The 15,587-nt window shown below is 57.3% G+C and overlaps 1 protein-coding gene across 2 annotated transcripts in view; it reads left to right on the top strand.

The window, feature by feature from the left end:
- LOC121167782 (solute carrier family 22 member 23) overlaps nt 1–12,355 on the top strand; it is a 150,022-nt gene extending 137,667 nt beyond the window's left edge. The window contains exons 8-11 of one of the 2 annotated variants that reach the window (XM_040997372.1): nt 968–1,000; nt 1,090–1,113; nt 1,912–2,035; nt 11,839–12,355. In XM_040997372.1, coding sequence (XP_040853306.1) covers nt 968–1,000; nt 1,090–1,113; nt 1,912–2,035; nt 11,839–12,196 — 539 coding nt within the window. In that variant the 3' untranslated portion in view covers nt 12,197–12,355. The remainder of the gene's footprint in view (nt 1–967; nt 1,001–1,089; nt 1,114–1,911; nt 2,036–11,838) is intronic. The other variant, XM_040997371.1, reaches the window with a different exon arrangement.
- Nucleotides 12,356–15,587: the final 3,232 nt, after the last annotated feature.

Below are 15,587 nucleotides of genomic sequence, written 5' to 3'. Positions count from 1 at the left end.
TTGGCAGCATGAGGGAACTGCCTGGGCCAGGACAAGGCTGCCTCCAACGGGGTACTGGGCCTCCCTCCTCCTCTGCCCCAGCTGTATGGTCATCCCACCCTCCTGAGGACAGCCCCCCCTGGGCTTGCCAGTCCTGGAGGCTGCTGTTCCACTAATGGGCATAAGCTTGTTTAAGGGGAGGGTGTCCTGTGAAGCTCTCCTTGGGGCCACAGGACCTTCTCCGCAAAGGCAAGGTCAGAGGATCCGAGAAGCCCCCACCCCTACACTCCAGCCCTGGTGTGTAGCCCTGCCAGCATTCAGAACAAGACTGCTGAGCCGCCTGCTGTGCCATGCCCCAGCAGCATCCCTTTGGGATAGGCTCAGGACACTGCGGGGCAGAGGGGTGGATGTTTGACATGGTGAAAGCCCCTCCGGTATGCAGGTCCCAGCAGCCTTTGCGGGGCGCACACCAGCCGACCTGCAATTGCACAAGGAGTTCTCCCTACCTTGAGCAGGTCCTAACGCATCTGTCCCTTGCTGGGATTCTGCCCTCACTGGCAGCGGGGCCTCACCGATCCCCTGCCTATGCCCAGCTCCCTGTGGCAGGGGCCATCAGCCGCCAAAGCAGTCCAGATGCCCTCCTTAGCCCTGAGTGGCAAGCCAGAGAGCTGAGAGTGGGCAGAAATGCAGCCAGTGTGGCTGGCCAGGTCCTCCCCTGTGGCCTGCTGCTCCCCGAGGACAGCAACAAAGCCAGGACATCTGCCCCTTGGCCCCAGAGTGTCTGTCTAAAAGGGCTCCAGCCCCCAGAGGCTGTTGAGACTTGAGCCCCTTCCAGATCTTTGCGTAGTCAGGCGTGCATCCCTCTGGACGGGGTTGGCTTAGAGATGGGCCACGCGGGAACACGCCACGGCAACTCTGCCCCTGACCTGCCCTCTTCCCCCTCCCTTCATCCTTGTCCATGCGCTGCCGTCAACGCCCGCCGGCCCAGTGATCGGAAAGTACAGCCAGCACCCGGACTCAGGTGAGCCGCGACATGCGTGCCCCCGCGTTCTCGTGACTGGCGGACCCGTGGTCTCACTGCCTCTCTTTCTCCCCCTCTTGCCCTCCAAGAGCTGCAGCTGAAGTTGGCCGTAGGTTGGACACTATACATTTGTCTCCCTCGCCCCTCTTGCTGTCGCTGCCAACAGCTACTCATGCTTTCCCTGGTTCTGTGCGGCTTCGGCTTGCATGCTTCCCCATGCCTGTCCCCCCTCTCCTGCCCCCCAGCACCCCGCGCTCAGCACGGCAGGGTGGGGGAGAGGAACCCTGGCCTGACGCTGATGTAGGCTGCTACATGGCCAGTGCCAGAGCAAATAGCAGGAGGCTCCTGGAGAGTCGGGCACCTGGCTGGCTGTGGTGCCAGGGGAAGCCACCGTGTCACATGCTCGTGGCACTATCTAACCACGATGAACGGCAGAGCTAGTGCCCTAGTTCTCTGTGCTATCCCTGCGCCTGCCTGGCCAGTGCCCCACCCTGGGGTGGGGTGCGGGGGTGGTGCCCACCCTGCTTCCCATACGGCCCTGGGTGAAGCTGGCTTGGGCTGCTCCTGGGCCCGCAACGGCACGCGGTGCTCTGTGCTGATGCTACCTTGCACCTGTCACCTCGCTGGCTTCTCCAGTCAGTGCTGGCAGGGCCACCCTGTCCCACGGATGGGCTGCTCATGGTGAAATGGCCCCAGCTCTGTGGAGGCGGGGCAGGAGGGTACCGACACTCAGGAGACCCCCCCACCCCAGCCCTCCTGCACACTGAGAAGCGGGCAGCAGGGAAGGGTGGGACGAAGGGTGGGGTGCCCGGGTGTGGCCATCGGCCTCCCTCCTCCCCGCCTGCCTTCCTGTCTGACCCTCTGTAAGCCTCCCCTCAACTCACTGTCCTTTTCTTCCCGTTTCCCTGTAGGAATGAGTGACAGTGTCAAGGACAAGTTCTCCATCGCATTCTCCATTGTGGGCATGTTCGCCTCACACGCCGTGGGAAGCCTCAGCGTGTTCTTCTGTGCCGAGATCACCCCCACCGTCATCAGGTACGTGACGGGGCCGTGTGCGTCCGTGTGGGACTGTCTCCTAAAGAATGAAGGTATGTGGCATGGCAGCTGTGCAGCTCACAGCCAGCCTGGCTGGGTCACCCAAACCCCCTGCCCAGATGCCAGGGACTCCCCTGAGAGAGCTCAGCCCTGAGTCGCTGGAGGCAGAGGGAGCAGATGGCTCTTCGGGGCAGTGGCTAGGAAACGGGAGGGCTGAGTGGCACATTTGAGCCCATTCCGTAGCCACAGTCGTTGTCGGCAGCTCTGTTAAAGGACCTTAGCCACAAGCAAAGGGGAAGGAGCTAAGCCACTGATGTCTCTAACTCAAAGGAAAGCCAGAGACAGGAGCTAGAAAGCTGAAACCTCTGAATACAGCAGGTCTTCCAAACACTCGTGGACGCGCGTTGGGGCCAGCAGTCATGGCCCAGTGAGGCGAGCCCTCGCTTGGGCTGCTGGCATCCCATCTCGGAGTACGGGCTCAAGTGCCAGCTGTTCTGCCTCCAGTCCAGCTCGCTAGTTCTCCTGAGCAAGCAGGGCTTGCCCATCAAGCCCTTGCCATCCATCCACTAGGAAGACTGAGATGAAGGCCCAGCCTCCGGCTTCAGCCTGGCACAGCCACGTTTGAGAGAGCCAGGTGGGGGACTGAACCCGCAGGTGGAAGATCGCTGTCTCAAGTAAAAAAAAAAAAAAAAAACTTTAAAAGAAATGCATCTTATGAAAAAACTGCATGAAAGGAGTTTTTCATGCAAAGGAGTTTTTCATGCAAAGGAGGTGTTGCACCCGTCCTAATTCCATGTCCTAAAAATGCTTGGCACTGGCCTCGCATGCCTTCCAAGTCCTGTGTGCGTGGCACTGGTGAGGTGAACAGACAGCAGCCTGGCTCTCAGGGTTTGTACTCCCGTAGCCCTAGCTGAGAGGTGTCACCGATACTGGCTCGGCTGCACGTGCTTGGGTTCCCGCAGTGAGGTGCCATCCCTGGGCACATGCGGCTGCACCTCATTTCCTGCCAGCACAGTGAATGGAAGCCTAAGGAAGGCGCTGTGTCCCAGCAACCCAGTGTTTCAATACAGTCATTTTCCTGGTGCTTAGTCTGTATGACCTCCTGAGTGTATCTTGATTAAATCACACCAAACTTTGTTTTTTAACTTACTCATTTGAAAGGCAGCGTTACGTACAGAAAGGAGGAAAGAGAGAGACAGAGAGATCTTCCATCCCTGGCTGGCTTTGCCAAAATCGTCCTGATAACCAGAGCTGAGCCTGGTGGAAACCAAGAACCAGAAACCTCCACCGGAATCCCCCTGCTGCTCTCCCAGGCGTGTGAGCAGGGAGCTAGTCCGGAAATGGAACAGCCGGGACTGGCAGTGGCGGCTTAACCGCAGTGTCTGCCCCCATACCAAACTTTTTGAAAGTTTTAATTGTTATTTACTTGTTTGGAAGCCCAAGACAGGAGGAGGGAGGGAAAAAGGGAAGAGAGGAGAGAGACCGGGAGAAAGAGCAAAAGGGGAAGAGAGAAAAAAAATGGAGAGAGGGAGGGGAGGAAGGAAGGGGATTTGCATTTAGTGGTTTGTTCCCCAGTGCCTGCACATTTGAGGCTGTGTCCGGCTGAAGCCAGGGGCCCAGGACTTCCCCTGGACCGCCCACATGGATGGCGGGGAGCCAGTTAATTACCCTGCTGCCTTCCGGAGCACACATGGGCAGGAAGCTGGGTCGGGGGCAGTGGCACAGCTTAAACGCAGGCAACTCCAGCATGAAATGTGGGCGCCCCAGTGATGCTCTATGCACTGTGCTGCAACAGCCAGCCCTCAAGTTTCCAGAGCTGCAGTGAGATTTCTAAGGCGTCAGCCCTTGGGAGCCTGCGCAGTCATTCAGCTGGGGGTTCCAGTGCGGAAGCTGGCAGCCCAGCAGATGCTGTGTCCTCCCCGACACACGGTGACGGGGCCAGCACAGGCCGCTCCCCGGGCCTGTCCCTCCACATTTACAGTGGACAGGCAGTGAGGAAGCAGCCTTCCGGTGCATGCCTTGCTTCTGGGGCCGCCTTGGACACTGTGGGGACTTCGTCTCCCACCTGCACTGGCGAGTGCCTAGGGCAGGCGCAGCTCTCCCTGTGTCCAAGAAGGCGGCAGAGAGGAATCTTAGACCAGAAGCCCTGGTCCTCCGCTCCCGCAGCCTCTGCGTGGCGGTGTGCGTTTCTTGGGGGGCCGCTGGCAGTGGGCAAGCCTTCCGTTTGTCCTGTGACTGTGCTTGGGCCGAAGGAAGGGCAGGAGGGCGATTTGGAGATGAAGTTGAACACACGTGTTGCGAGGCTCAGCCTGGCAGCCCGACAGGCCAGGCGAAGGATTCGACCCTGAAGTCTGTGTGTGTGCAGAGGATGAAAGCAGAGGGCGGCCGGAGGGTTCCTCCCCGCCAGGCGGGACTGGAGTTGCTGTGAGGAGTGGCGCTTCTGGTGGGGAGCCCTCTCAGCCCAGCCGCCAGACCACCTCGCTTGGCTCAGCTCATCAGGAGCGATTCCCACGCAGAAAGGGCCGCCCACTGCGTTCCCGTCCTTCCCCAGCTTCACACAGACAACAGCCCAGCTCAGCCAGGGGCCGGCCTGGGGTCTGCGAGCTGGCTCTCCTCAGTGCGGGTGGGGAGCAGCCCTCTGGCGTGGGCTGTGTCTGCGTGGGCCTCCTCCAGCAGGGCCGCCTGCTTCTGAGCGAGCTCCCTGCTGGTGCATCCTGCCATCTATGTGGGAGACCCGGATGGAGCCCCAGGCTCCTGGCCCAGCCCTGGCTGCTCTGTAGGAATTTGAGGGGCCGACTGGGACAAAGGGGGAGTGAACCAGTCGGGTGGGAAGTCTGTCCCCATACTCCGGTCACTCTGCCTTTCAAATAGATACATAAATCTAGAAGGATTAAGACGCCTGGACTGGCTGGAGACAAGTACCAGGACGGGTCGTCTTCCTGTGTGCAAGTCTGACGGAGGTCTCCTCGGGCGCCTTCCGGGGTGTCTGTCACAGGGCGCAGGGCGCAGCCCCACAGCCCCCAGCACCGTGGCCCTCGGCCATTAGCTCCTTAGACTCCCCTCCGGAGGCAGTCAGGAGTCCACGAGCCCCGTGGCATGGGCAGCAGTGCCCTGGGGTGCTGTGGGATGAAGGAGCAGCTGGTAGCTTTTTAGGGGGCAGACCCACATCCATCCCCGGCCCTCACGCACACCAAGGGGCCAGGCCTGGGGAGAACTTGGTAGCCGTGACCATGTGGCCCAGTTCCCCCGACTGTGTGGTTGGGCTCCAAGCTCTGCCCACCCCCTGCCCCCATCAGAGCCCCCAGATCATCCCTTCAGACAGGCTTCCCGATGGTCCTCACCTCTGTGTGTGCTCCTGTCATCTGGAGCAGAGGCACCGGGGGTAGGTGGCCCGTCGTGAAAATGCCACCTGCTGGCCGCTGGCCTTCTTGTACAATATGGATCTTACCAAACAAACAAAAACCCTGCTATTTGGTAGCTCAGGGACCAGAGATGCCGCCCTGTGTCAGAGGGGGGCCCCCCGCTGTGATGCCAGGGCCTGCGTCCCTGTGTGGTCCCGGACGTTAGAGTTTCCCTGGCTTCATTCTCATGGCGCCTACTCTGCTAGGGGGCGGGGAAGACAGAATGAGCAGAGCTTCACTGTGGGGTCTGCACAACAGAGCCCCCAAATGCAGAGCCAGGGCACCAGCTGGGGGCAGGGGACTGCCCCTGGACTGGGCTTGCTTCCCCCCACAACCCCCCCCGCCCTGTGAGCACCACAGCATGGCGCCTCTCCACTCAGCATCCACAGTGCATCTAGAGCCACACAGCTGTGACTTACAGAACACAGGAGGGTGTGAGCCTGCAGACGTGTGGACAGTGCTCCGTTTTACACAGGGAACTTGCTGGGACGCCTGACCCAGCCTCAGCGCACCCAGGGGTGACCGAGGTGGTGCAGGACCCAGCCCACAGTGCCCCCAGCCTCCTCAGCGCACCCAGGGGTGTCCGAGGCGGTGCAGAACCTGGCCTGGGAGACCCCCAGCCTCCTCAGCGTGTCCAGGGGTGACCGAGGCGGTGCAGGACCTGGCCCAGGGTGAATGGCAGTTGACCTTATTATCTTCCTGGACCTATTAGATGGTTCCACTTATTTCTCTGAGAAAAAAAAAATGGTACAAATATGGCTGCATCCTTAATTTTCTTTTTCACAAAAAGTAAAGAAAATATTAAACAATGCAGAAGCAGAAGTGGAAAATGGGAGGTTTGTTTCGTGCTTAAAAGCAGGGTGGCGATGTCCACTTTGGGCAGCGTCCACTTGGACTGCATGCCTGGCTTCAAAGGCAGAGCAACAGAGAGAGTTCATGAACTGATTTCCCCCCCAGATGCCGTAGCAGCCAGGTCTGCACCAGGTCACGGGTCTTCCACATGGATGGCAGCGTTCGAGCGCTGGCTCATCTTCCGTGCCCTGCCAGCTGTGCCAGCAGGGAACTGAAGCGGCTGCAGAGCGGCTAACCCGCAAACCAGCGCTCTGACATGGGACGCCAGCCTCACAGGGCAGCGGCTTCCATGTCTGTGCCCCAAGATCCTGGAATTCTTCACCCAACCTTGCTATTTCTGACAAGTATGCCTGTAAATCAGTCCTTCAATCCCTAAAGTTATTTATATGTTAATTACGGGCACAATCAAGATAGCCAGTGGATACAAGAGTTCTTGTGCACCTAAAACAGGAGGCAAAACTTGTTCTTTTTATCTAGAAGGCATCTCTGTGAAGGTTGGGCTTGTCCTGCCCTCTAGTGGCGATCTGGAGAACTGCAGCGTGCATTTTGGGGGAACTATGCCTTGCACACCACAATCCCATTCCCTTAACAGATTTCAAGAGAGAAAAAGAAAAAAAAAAAAATCAAACTCTGAATGCCAACTGCTACCAAAAAACGGTCCTAAAAATATTGAATAATTTCATGGAATCTTTCTTAAGGGTTTATTTTTATTGGAAAGTCAGATTTACATGGAGGAGACACAGAAAGATCTCCCTTTTGCTGGGTCACTCCCTAAATGGCCACAGTGGCCAGGGCCGAGCTGATCCGAAACCAGGAGCCAGGTGCTTCTTCCAGATCTGCCAAGTGGGTGCAAGGAACCGGATGGGAATGAAGCAGCCAGAACACGCGTTTGCCCATATGGGATCCCGGCATATGCAAAGCGAGGATTTAGCCAGTAGGCCCTTTCATGGAATCTTTGCTAGAAAATTAAAATTGTTTTCATTTAAAATCCGCAGCCAGTTAAGCATCGCTCTGACAGTGTGTCACTGGGCCTTCTTGTGAACACCCACGCGTGCACTCGGTCCCCACAGCGTCTGCTGCATCCAGAGACACGGCACGCGTGAGATGGGTGTGCCTGTGTCTGTGCCGCCTGCCAGCTGCCTCACTGTGCTTTTTAAAATGAGAGGCAGAAAAGGCACAATGAGCTCACACCTGCTGGGTCACCCTCCTTGCCGCGCCACTCCTGCCCCAAGCAGATGCCTTCAGTGGCTGAGGCTGGGCTGAGCTGAGGAGGGGTCCCACTCCAGGGACCCACTCAAGCCTCCGTCGCTGCCTGCTGGGGTCTGCTGAGCCAGGAGCCAGCAGGCAGCTGAGCTGCGCCCGGGCTGGCCCCACAGCACGCTCTTTCCTAAGTCCACTCTGACTGGTGAAAAGGATGCTAACTAGTCCAGCGACATGGAGTGCTATCACGTGGTGTGCTCTCACACAGCTGCCAGCGCAGATCTGCTTGCACCAGCATCTCCAGACACGTGGAGAATGCAGCGCCCTCGGCCTTGGTGGCTAGGATGGCACTGTGTTTCTGTTGCGTTGTAACCTGGGATCCCCATCCTGTTGGCCTCAGTGTCATCATGGGGTGCATGTCTGTGTTACTCTCATGTTATATGCATGTGCATGTCGCGTATTATTGACACACATGCATTCTTAGAAAGATTTGTTTATTCATGTCAAAAGGTAGATTACAAGGAGAAACAAAGGAAGATCGTCCATCCACTGTTCACTTCCTAACTAGCCACAAGACCCAGGACTGGGCCAGACCAGAACCAGGAACCGGGAATTTCTTCCAGGTCTCCCACTGGGTACAGGAGCCCAAATGCTTGGGTCGTCCTCCGCTGCTTTCCGAAGCCATAAGCTGGGAGCTTGGTCAGAAGTGAAGCAGCTGGGACGTAAACCGTCGCCCATATAGGAGGCTGGCATTGCAAGTGGTGTCTTTATCCACGAGGCTACAGCGCTGGCTCCTACCTGTGTATTCTTAACGATTCAGAAATGTATTTCACTCCTGTTGGCACAACTTAATGTAATGCCATTCAATGCGGTTTACCTGGCATTATGCAGACTTCAGCTAAGCATTTGCCCTCCGTTGGGGGCCCACTTTCTGCCTTCCTGTAACACCAGCCCTGTGAGCAGGGGTGCCCTCCATACTTAGTGCAAAGGGAAGGTACGCACAAACCAGGGAGGTTTCAGAAAAATGCAGTCTGACCTCCGAGCCCCGACGCGTCTCCTCACCTCGCATCTGGTCTGTCCCTCCCTTGTCCTGTGGCTTCCCTAGAGGACAGACCCATCGGAAAACAATCACATGGCTATTTTAGCAGCCGAATTGCTCATCTGAGAGATGGTTTCGATCTCCTTTTCTTTGTAGTGGCCATCTATGTTTAACTTGTCCCAGCCAACTGGGGTGAGCTGACCTTCCCGCCCCAAAGGCCGCGTGCCCCACAGGCATCCAGTGTTCACCAAGCACTCCGTGCCAGCTGATGTTCTAGGCAGTCATCCTTGTCCTTGAACGGTTTGGGCGACAGAGGAAGAGCGCATCGGCTCAGATCCTGGCAGGCATGGATACCAGGCGTCTCACTGGAACCTTCTCCCCGGGAGTGGGGAGCCCCCTTCCCCCCGCAGAAGCCTGGGTGGTCGTACTCTTCCGCATGTCCTTGATGTGGTTGTGGCAGCGCTGTGCCTGTCCCTTGGCCTCTCCAGGCTCTCTGAAGGGCTGTCACGTACGGCAGCAGTCACAGTCAGGTGAGGGATGCCTCCTGATCCCCCGGCTCAAGCAAGGGCTCCTGCAGCAAGGTGTATTAGCCTTTGGAACTGTGCGTTTGATCCCAAACTGAAAGGCTGCAGCTGGCCGAGCATCCAGGCACAGCCTCGCCAGGGACCAGAGGCTGCCTCGCCAGGGACGGGACCTACCACCAAGCCCAGTGGCTGGCAGGGCGTGGATCCTGTGCTGCCGGCTGTTAGCAGTGATGGCGCCACCATGGACCTCCCAAGCCACAACGCTGCCCTCGCTGTGAGCTCACTGAGGAGTTATGACTTGTAGCGAGGTCCAGCCCACACCTAAGGCACAGGTTGTGAATATCAGGAGGTGGGGATTATTACACAGCTTTAAGGATGTGACTATAGACGCCCAAAGTGGCACCAAGTCTTAGGCAGTGGCTGGGCAAGTGCCACAAACAGGAAACTGTGAGACCTGGCTTTGCCTAGTAGAACCAGCGAGACACAAGTATGTGCCAGGAGCCCCTGAGCGAACTGGAAAGCCGTGAGTGAACTCTGCCAGGCCCTCACAGCCAGCAGGAGTCCCCCAGGGTGAACTCTGCAGCCACACTGCCAGGACACTGCCCGCTGACTCGGGAGTCCCAGGGAGCATTGTGGCAAAGGTGCATGTACACCAGGTTCATGGCAGCACGAGGCAGAGGCCTGTCTGCCATGGCGAGGGTGGTGGATATCAGTGTTTGCAGGGGTTGGGGATGCACTAGAAGGGAAGCCACAGGGGCAGAAGCCACAGTGGCCGCGGCCTCCTCTATCAAGCCACATCATCCCTGAAGCCTTCTGGTCCTTGAGTCTGGTCCCTGCTCTTCACAGCTCTGCAGGACTGCAGTGCGGCTGGCCAGCCCCTTCCTCAGCGCTCTGCAGTACCACTCCCCACTCCGTCACCCATCCCCGAGCCAACTCTGGGAAGTCAGGGCTTCTGGCAGGTGCCAACTCAGGCTCTGGAAAGTGAAGCTGTGCCCAGTGGGGTGGCCAGGTTGAGTCATGTTCATAGCCACAAGCCACACTCAGCTGGGCAGCAAGAAATGTCTAATTTGGAGCTGGCTTCTGGACTCTTCCACGAGTGGGTTTGCCTGAGGCTGCGCCAGCCCTGCCAGACATCCCTGAAGCCCCTGTGCGTCTCACGTGGGGCGGTGTGAAGTGGATCTCACTGCTGTGTCTCTGATGACAGCTGCCGTCATCTGATGATGTGGAGTTAGGCCCCCGGGACGCCTCAGCGGGCACTGTCCCTTGGGGAAATGCTTGCTCAAATCCTTTGCCAGTGATTTTTTTTTTTTAAATCAGCTACTCAGGTGACCCAATACAATACATAGTGACATATATTTCTTAAAGATTTATTAATTTTTATTGGAAAGGCAGATCAGATTTAGAGAGAGAGGAGAGATAGAAAGATCTTCCATCCCCTGGTTCAGTTCCCAAATGATTGCAATGGCCACAGAGCTGAGCCAATCCAAAGCCAGGAGCCAGGAGCTTCTTCCAGGTCTCCCATGTGAGTGCAGAATCCCAAGGCTTTGGGCCATCCTCTACTGCTTTCTCAAGCCACAAGCAGGGAGCTGGATGGGAAATGGAGCAGCCGGGACATGAGCCAGGGTCCACATGGGATGCCACCACTTACAAGGTGAGGATTTACCCATGGAGCCACTGCCGCGGGCACTGCCAGTTTTCTAAACAGGCTTTCTTTGGGAGTTGTTTATATCATCTAGACTTGTCCTGGGAGCCCTGCCGACATCTTCTCCATGTCTGTGGGACGCGCCTGGCCCATCAGTGAGCTCTTTCCATGGGTTTGGATTTTTGTGCCAACATTTTGTGAACATGTTCTTCCAGAAGTTTTAACTTTTTTGTTAAACATTTTACTGTGCCATTGTCCACTTGTTGAAAAGGCCATTCCTGGGCTCCAGTGAATTTGCCTTCATCGAGCACCAGCTGAGGACAGCTGCGGAGGTTTCTCTGCGCTGCCTCACTGGCTTGTTGGCACAGCAGTAAAAACATGGACTCAATTCATGCAGCGTTACAGTAAGTTTTGAAATTGGGCAGTCAAGTTTTTCAATTCTGGTCTTTTTCAAAATTATCTCTAGTCATGCCAAGTCCTTTGCACTTCCATATACACTTAGGATATATAATTTTCTTAAAAAAAAAAAAAACAGCCAGGATTTTTTGTCCTACTTTCTTGGGGAGGCAATGTAGGCACACGCATGCCGCCATCCACTGGTTAACTCCCCAGAGACTCAGCTGTGCTGGGCCAGGAATCCACACAGGAGCAGCCCAGTTAGCTGTGCCACCACTGTTCCCTGCCAGGCTCTGTGCGAGCAGGAAGCATCAGGAGCCACAGGCATCCTCACCAATGTCCCAAGCTCCCAGCCCAGCCAGGATCTGGGGAGGCGTTTGGGAGGATCTGCCATCCTCACAGCACTGAGCCCCCCGATCCAAGAATATGGAATGTCTCTCCATTTATTTTGAAATTTCTCAGCAATGTTTTTCCTGTGTTAGGCAGGCAAGTCTTGAATGTTTATTTCTAGGCATTTTCGTTCATGGGTTGTTGGTGGTTTGACTTTCATAGTAGCATTATTAATATACCACTCAAAAATAAGTTTAAAAAACTGGATCACGTAGAGGGTCCAGATGAGCCAAAGTTTGGGATGCTCTGTTGGACACAGCGTGTGTTGCCATCACTTGAACTTGCCCATGGTCCTGTGAAGCCATCCCCGCCCCCCAGGCCGCTGCTAACTCCCATGTACTCTGCCTCCCCCCCTGCAGGTGCGGCGGGCTGGGGCTGGTACTGGCCAGCGCCGGCTTCGGTATGCTGACGGCACCCATCATTGAGCTGCACAACCAGAAGGGCTACTTCCTGCACCACATCATCTTCGCCTGCTGCACGCTCATCTGTATCATCTGCATCCTGCTGCTGCCCGAGAGCAGGGACCAGAACCTGCCCGAGACCATCTCCAATGGGGAGCACTACCTGCGCCAGCCGCTGCTGCCGCACAGGAAGGGCGAGCAGCCGCTCCTGCTCACCAACGCCGAGCTCAAGGACTACTCAGGCCTTCACGACGCAGCCGCCGTGGGCGAAGGGCTGCCCGAGGGCACCACGGCCAATGGCATGAAGTCCATGTAGCCGGTGTACCACTGTCCCCTGCTGGGGAAGCTGAGGCTCGGGGGTGTCGCTGACCAGGGCTGGGGCCGGGAGAGTCTCTCCGCTCAGTCCCAAGAAGAACTAGACTGGAGATAACCCTTCAAAAGCTTGATTTTTCTGCCATTAAATGTTTGTTATTTATTTTGGTCATTTTTTTTTTAATGAGAAGCACTTTATTCTCTCCATTCACTGATCAGAAAATCGAAGCCCCCCTCCCACTGGCCACTCCAAGGGAAGACAGTCCCCTCCTTGGAGGCCAGCGCTCCTCAAGCTGCCTGCCTGTGGACAGACGCGCTGCTCTTGTGCCCAGGACTGCGTTTCAGAATGACGCATACCCCAGTTAGGATTTTGTTAGCGTCCGTGTGCGGTTTCTGAAGAGTCTGTCCTTTCTGTCTGTAAGGATGCCGCTTCCGTTCCATGTGCCAGGGGAGAGCGGCTCACGGTCCCCTGGAAACCAGCCCAGCCCTCCCTGTTCGCCCTCTGGTACCTGATGCTGGAAGCTCAGGGAGGCGCTCAGACCTCCCACCGGAAACCAGAACTGACCAGCAGGAGTGGCCCCAGCTCCAGGACACCGGGCATGCCTGGCTGAATCCACCACAGGGCACAGCTGCCGAGGTCTGAGACACATGACTTTTTTAAGACTGCCTGCCAGGATTGGAGTCAGCTCCGGCAGGGAAGTTCCTTCACTGTCAGGTTTTTCATTTCTTGTTTTTGTTTTGGCCAGCTACTACTTGAAAACATGGTGACTTTGTGAGAACAACAGGAAAATAACTGGAAAAGGCAACTACAGCCAACTACAGCAGGGAAGGCTGCCGGCCCGCCGTGCCCGTCCCCAACACACACCATGGAGACCCCAGGCTGGATCCTGTCACTCGCACCGAATTCCTGCCAGGGACCACAGCGGGTGCCGCCCCACACGCCCCTCACCCACTCATTGCTGCTGCCGTCATGCACTCAGAGCAGCAGCGAGTCCCCGTGACCCCAGCCTCTTGGGAGCTGCAGGACAACTCAAGAGCAAGCAATAACACGCCCATGCCCAGCCTGAGCCCCGCTCCAAGGGCTTTCATTCCTCATTTGCCCCAAAGAGTGAAATCAAGGATTCCTTAGTGTCATCAGGGGAAATATGCAGGATGCCCCGGGCTGCTAACAAACAGCTGGCCCTGCAGGGCAGGCAGCCCTTCACAGCTCCTCAGGCACAGCTCTCTGGGACAGCCTGGCTTCTGGTCCCAGTGCCAGGCACATCTCTGCCACAGGCTGTGCACGCCAGGGAAAGGTGTGGCGGTCTCTGGGCTCTGTGGGCCTTTATGTGACTTCAGCTGACGGCTGCTAGAGCTCAAAGGGCCAGAAAGAGGTCGGCTTTCTCCTCTTGCCACTTGCCATTTGACCCACCTGTCCATCACGTCAGGAGGCTGCTGCCTTGTGAGACATCGTGAGGGCACACGGCCTTATGCTCCCAGCAGCTAGCCGCTGTCCCGTCCGCTGACGCCCAGGGTCACGTGAGCCTCGGACAGGCCTGGCCCCCCTCCACTTGCTCCAGGTGCAGCTCAGCTCGTCTTCCCAAGCCTCACTTTTGTTCCGTGTTTCCATGTCAGTCCGTGTTCAGCCTTTGCGTGCCAAACCTGAGATGTCCTTCCCCCTCCCCGCCCTTTTTTTAATGGTACTCACCACAAAGCCACCTGGCAGGCAGCCCACCTCCACCAAGTCCAGTACCTACCCAGGCCCCAGGCCAGCACGCAGCAGCTGGGGAAGGTGGCAAGGCGCCAGGGAGTTCCCTGAGCCCACACTGGGCAGGTGCCCTGTGTTCACGCCCCTCTGTGAGGACACCTTGCAGCCCACTTCCTGTACCCCAGAAGCACAACACCAGGAACTCACAAGCAGCCTCCCCCGGTCATGACACCTGTAAGACACCTGTGGGGCTGTCGTGTTGGAGCAACCTAGGAAGGTGACATCCAGGTAGCACCGACACTTCTCATCTCCACCTTAGCTGACTCGAGTGCTGGTCCCGCAAAGTACAGATAGCTCAGCCAACAGGACTGAGCTGTCAGTGACCAGAGGTCAGCTCTCTGCACCAAAGCCTAGCCCAGCGGTGGGGGCAGCTCTGGGCGGGCGAAGGTCTCTCGGGGCCACGTCCGGCCGCAGCTGCCTCAGTGAGGGGGGCACATCAGAAGCTCCTGGGGAACACCTTTAGGGAATGTTACCAAAGCCTCGCAGCTCTGCCACGCGTGGAGTCCCATGGCCACGTGGAAACGGCAGGTGCACCCGGGCCAGCGTCAGGCCTGCCTGGTCCAGCACCCCACCCCACCCCACCCGACACCTGAGCTCTTTGGTCCTGCGTCCTCCTAAGTGAGGAGACGCTCCTCTGGCACCTCTCATGCCAGGGGAAGGAGTAGACTCCCCGCCGTGCTCCCTCCACACAGCGCTGCCAGCCTGTCAGGCAGACGCAGCCTCCTTCCATAAGTTACACACTCATGTGGACAGCTGAATGGAGCTGCACATGATTTGTTCTGTTCCAGATGTCAATAGTAGCTCTTGTCAAACTCTCTATCAGCCCCCAGGACGAACAGGGCAGAGCTGTCATGCTCTCCTGGAGTACCGGCACCTGAAGACAGGGCCTGGGAAGTGAGCTCAGCCGGAGAAGAGGGAGGAAGCAAAAAAACACAAACATATATATATATAAAATACCAACCTCACAAGGGAAGTGCTGCCCTCAAGTACTGCTACTTCCTAGAGCCAAACGAGACCCCTGGAACTAGAAGTGCCATTGAAGCCAACTTGCTACTGTCCCTTCACCCAGCGTGGGGAGGCCCTTCCACGTGGACACGTCCACGAGCTGTGTCGTAGAGCAGTACGGTGTGTTCCGTCTAAGTGGGGATGCTCCCCTCCCCTGCCCACCTGCCTGCCCCCTCGTGGGGTCGTGTCAGCCCTGTGTGGGTGTGGCTGGCTGCTGCCAGGGACGCCCCCGGCGGTGCTCCTTGATGGCACAAGCTTACACTGCGTTTCGGAACTGTGGTCTGCAGCCACGTGTGTCTGCATGGTGTCCCATCTGTTGTACCTTTGGGGAAACTTTGTATGTACGTGTACAGAAATAAAACATTTGTTGCCCACGAACAGATTTCCTCTGGAGTGTGTTCCCTACCTCACCTGTGGTGTCTGACGGCAGGTGTCTCGCCACTGCTGAGGCCGAGGGGTAAACACGCTTCGTGCTACTCGGCCCCCGGGGCCCTGACGTGCCTGCTTCCACGGCCCACGGATGCTGCATAGCCCTCGCCCCACGGAGGGGGGCAGGCTGGGGGTAGGCAGGCCTCGCTCTGCTCTGAGTCTGGCCTTAGCAGGCAGCCAGAGGCAGAGATCAGAATAGACACTGTTTATCCAG

The sequence above is a fragment of the Ochotona curzoniae genome, unplaced genomic scaffold (genome assembly GCF_017591425.1).
Source record: "Ochotona curzoniae isolate NIBS_2020 unplaced genomic scaffold, NIBS_Ocur_1.0 patch426, whole genome shotgun sequence".
Taxonomy (NCBI): Eukaryota; Metazoa; Chordata; class Mammalia; order Lagomorpha; family Ochotonidae; genus Ochotona; species Ochotona curzoniae.
Note: the sequence above shows the minus strand (reverse complement) of the source record. Positions and strands in the feature narration are given on the sequence as shown.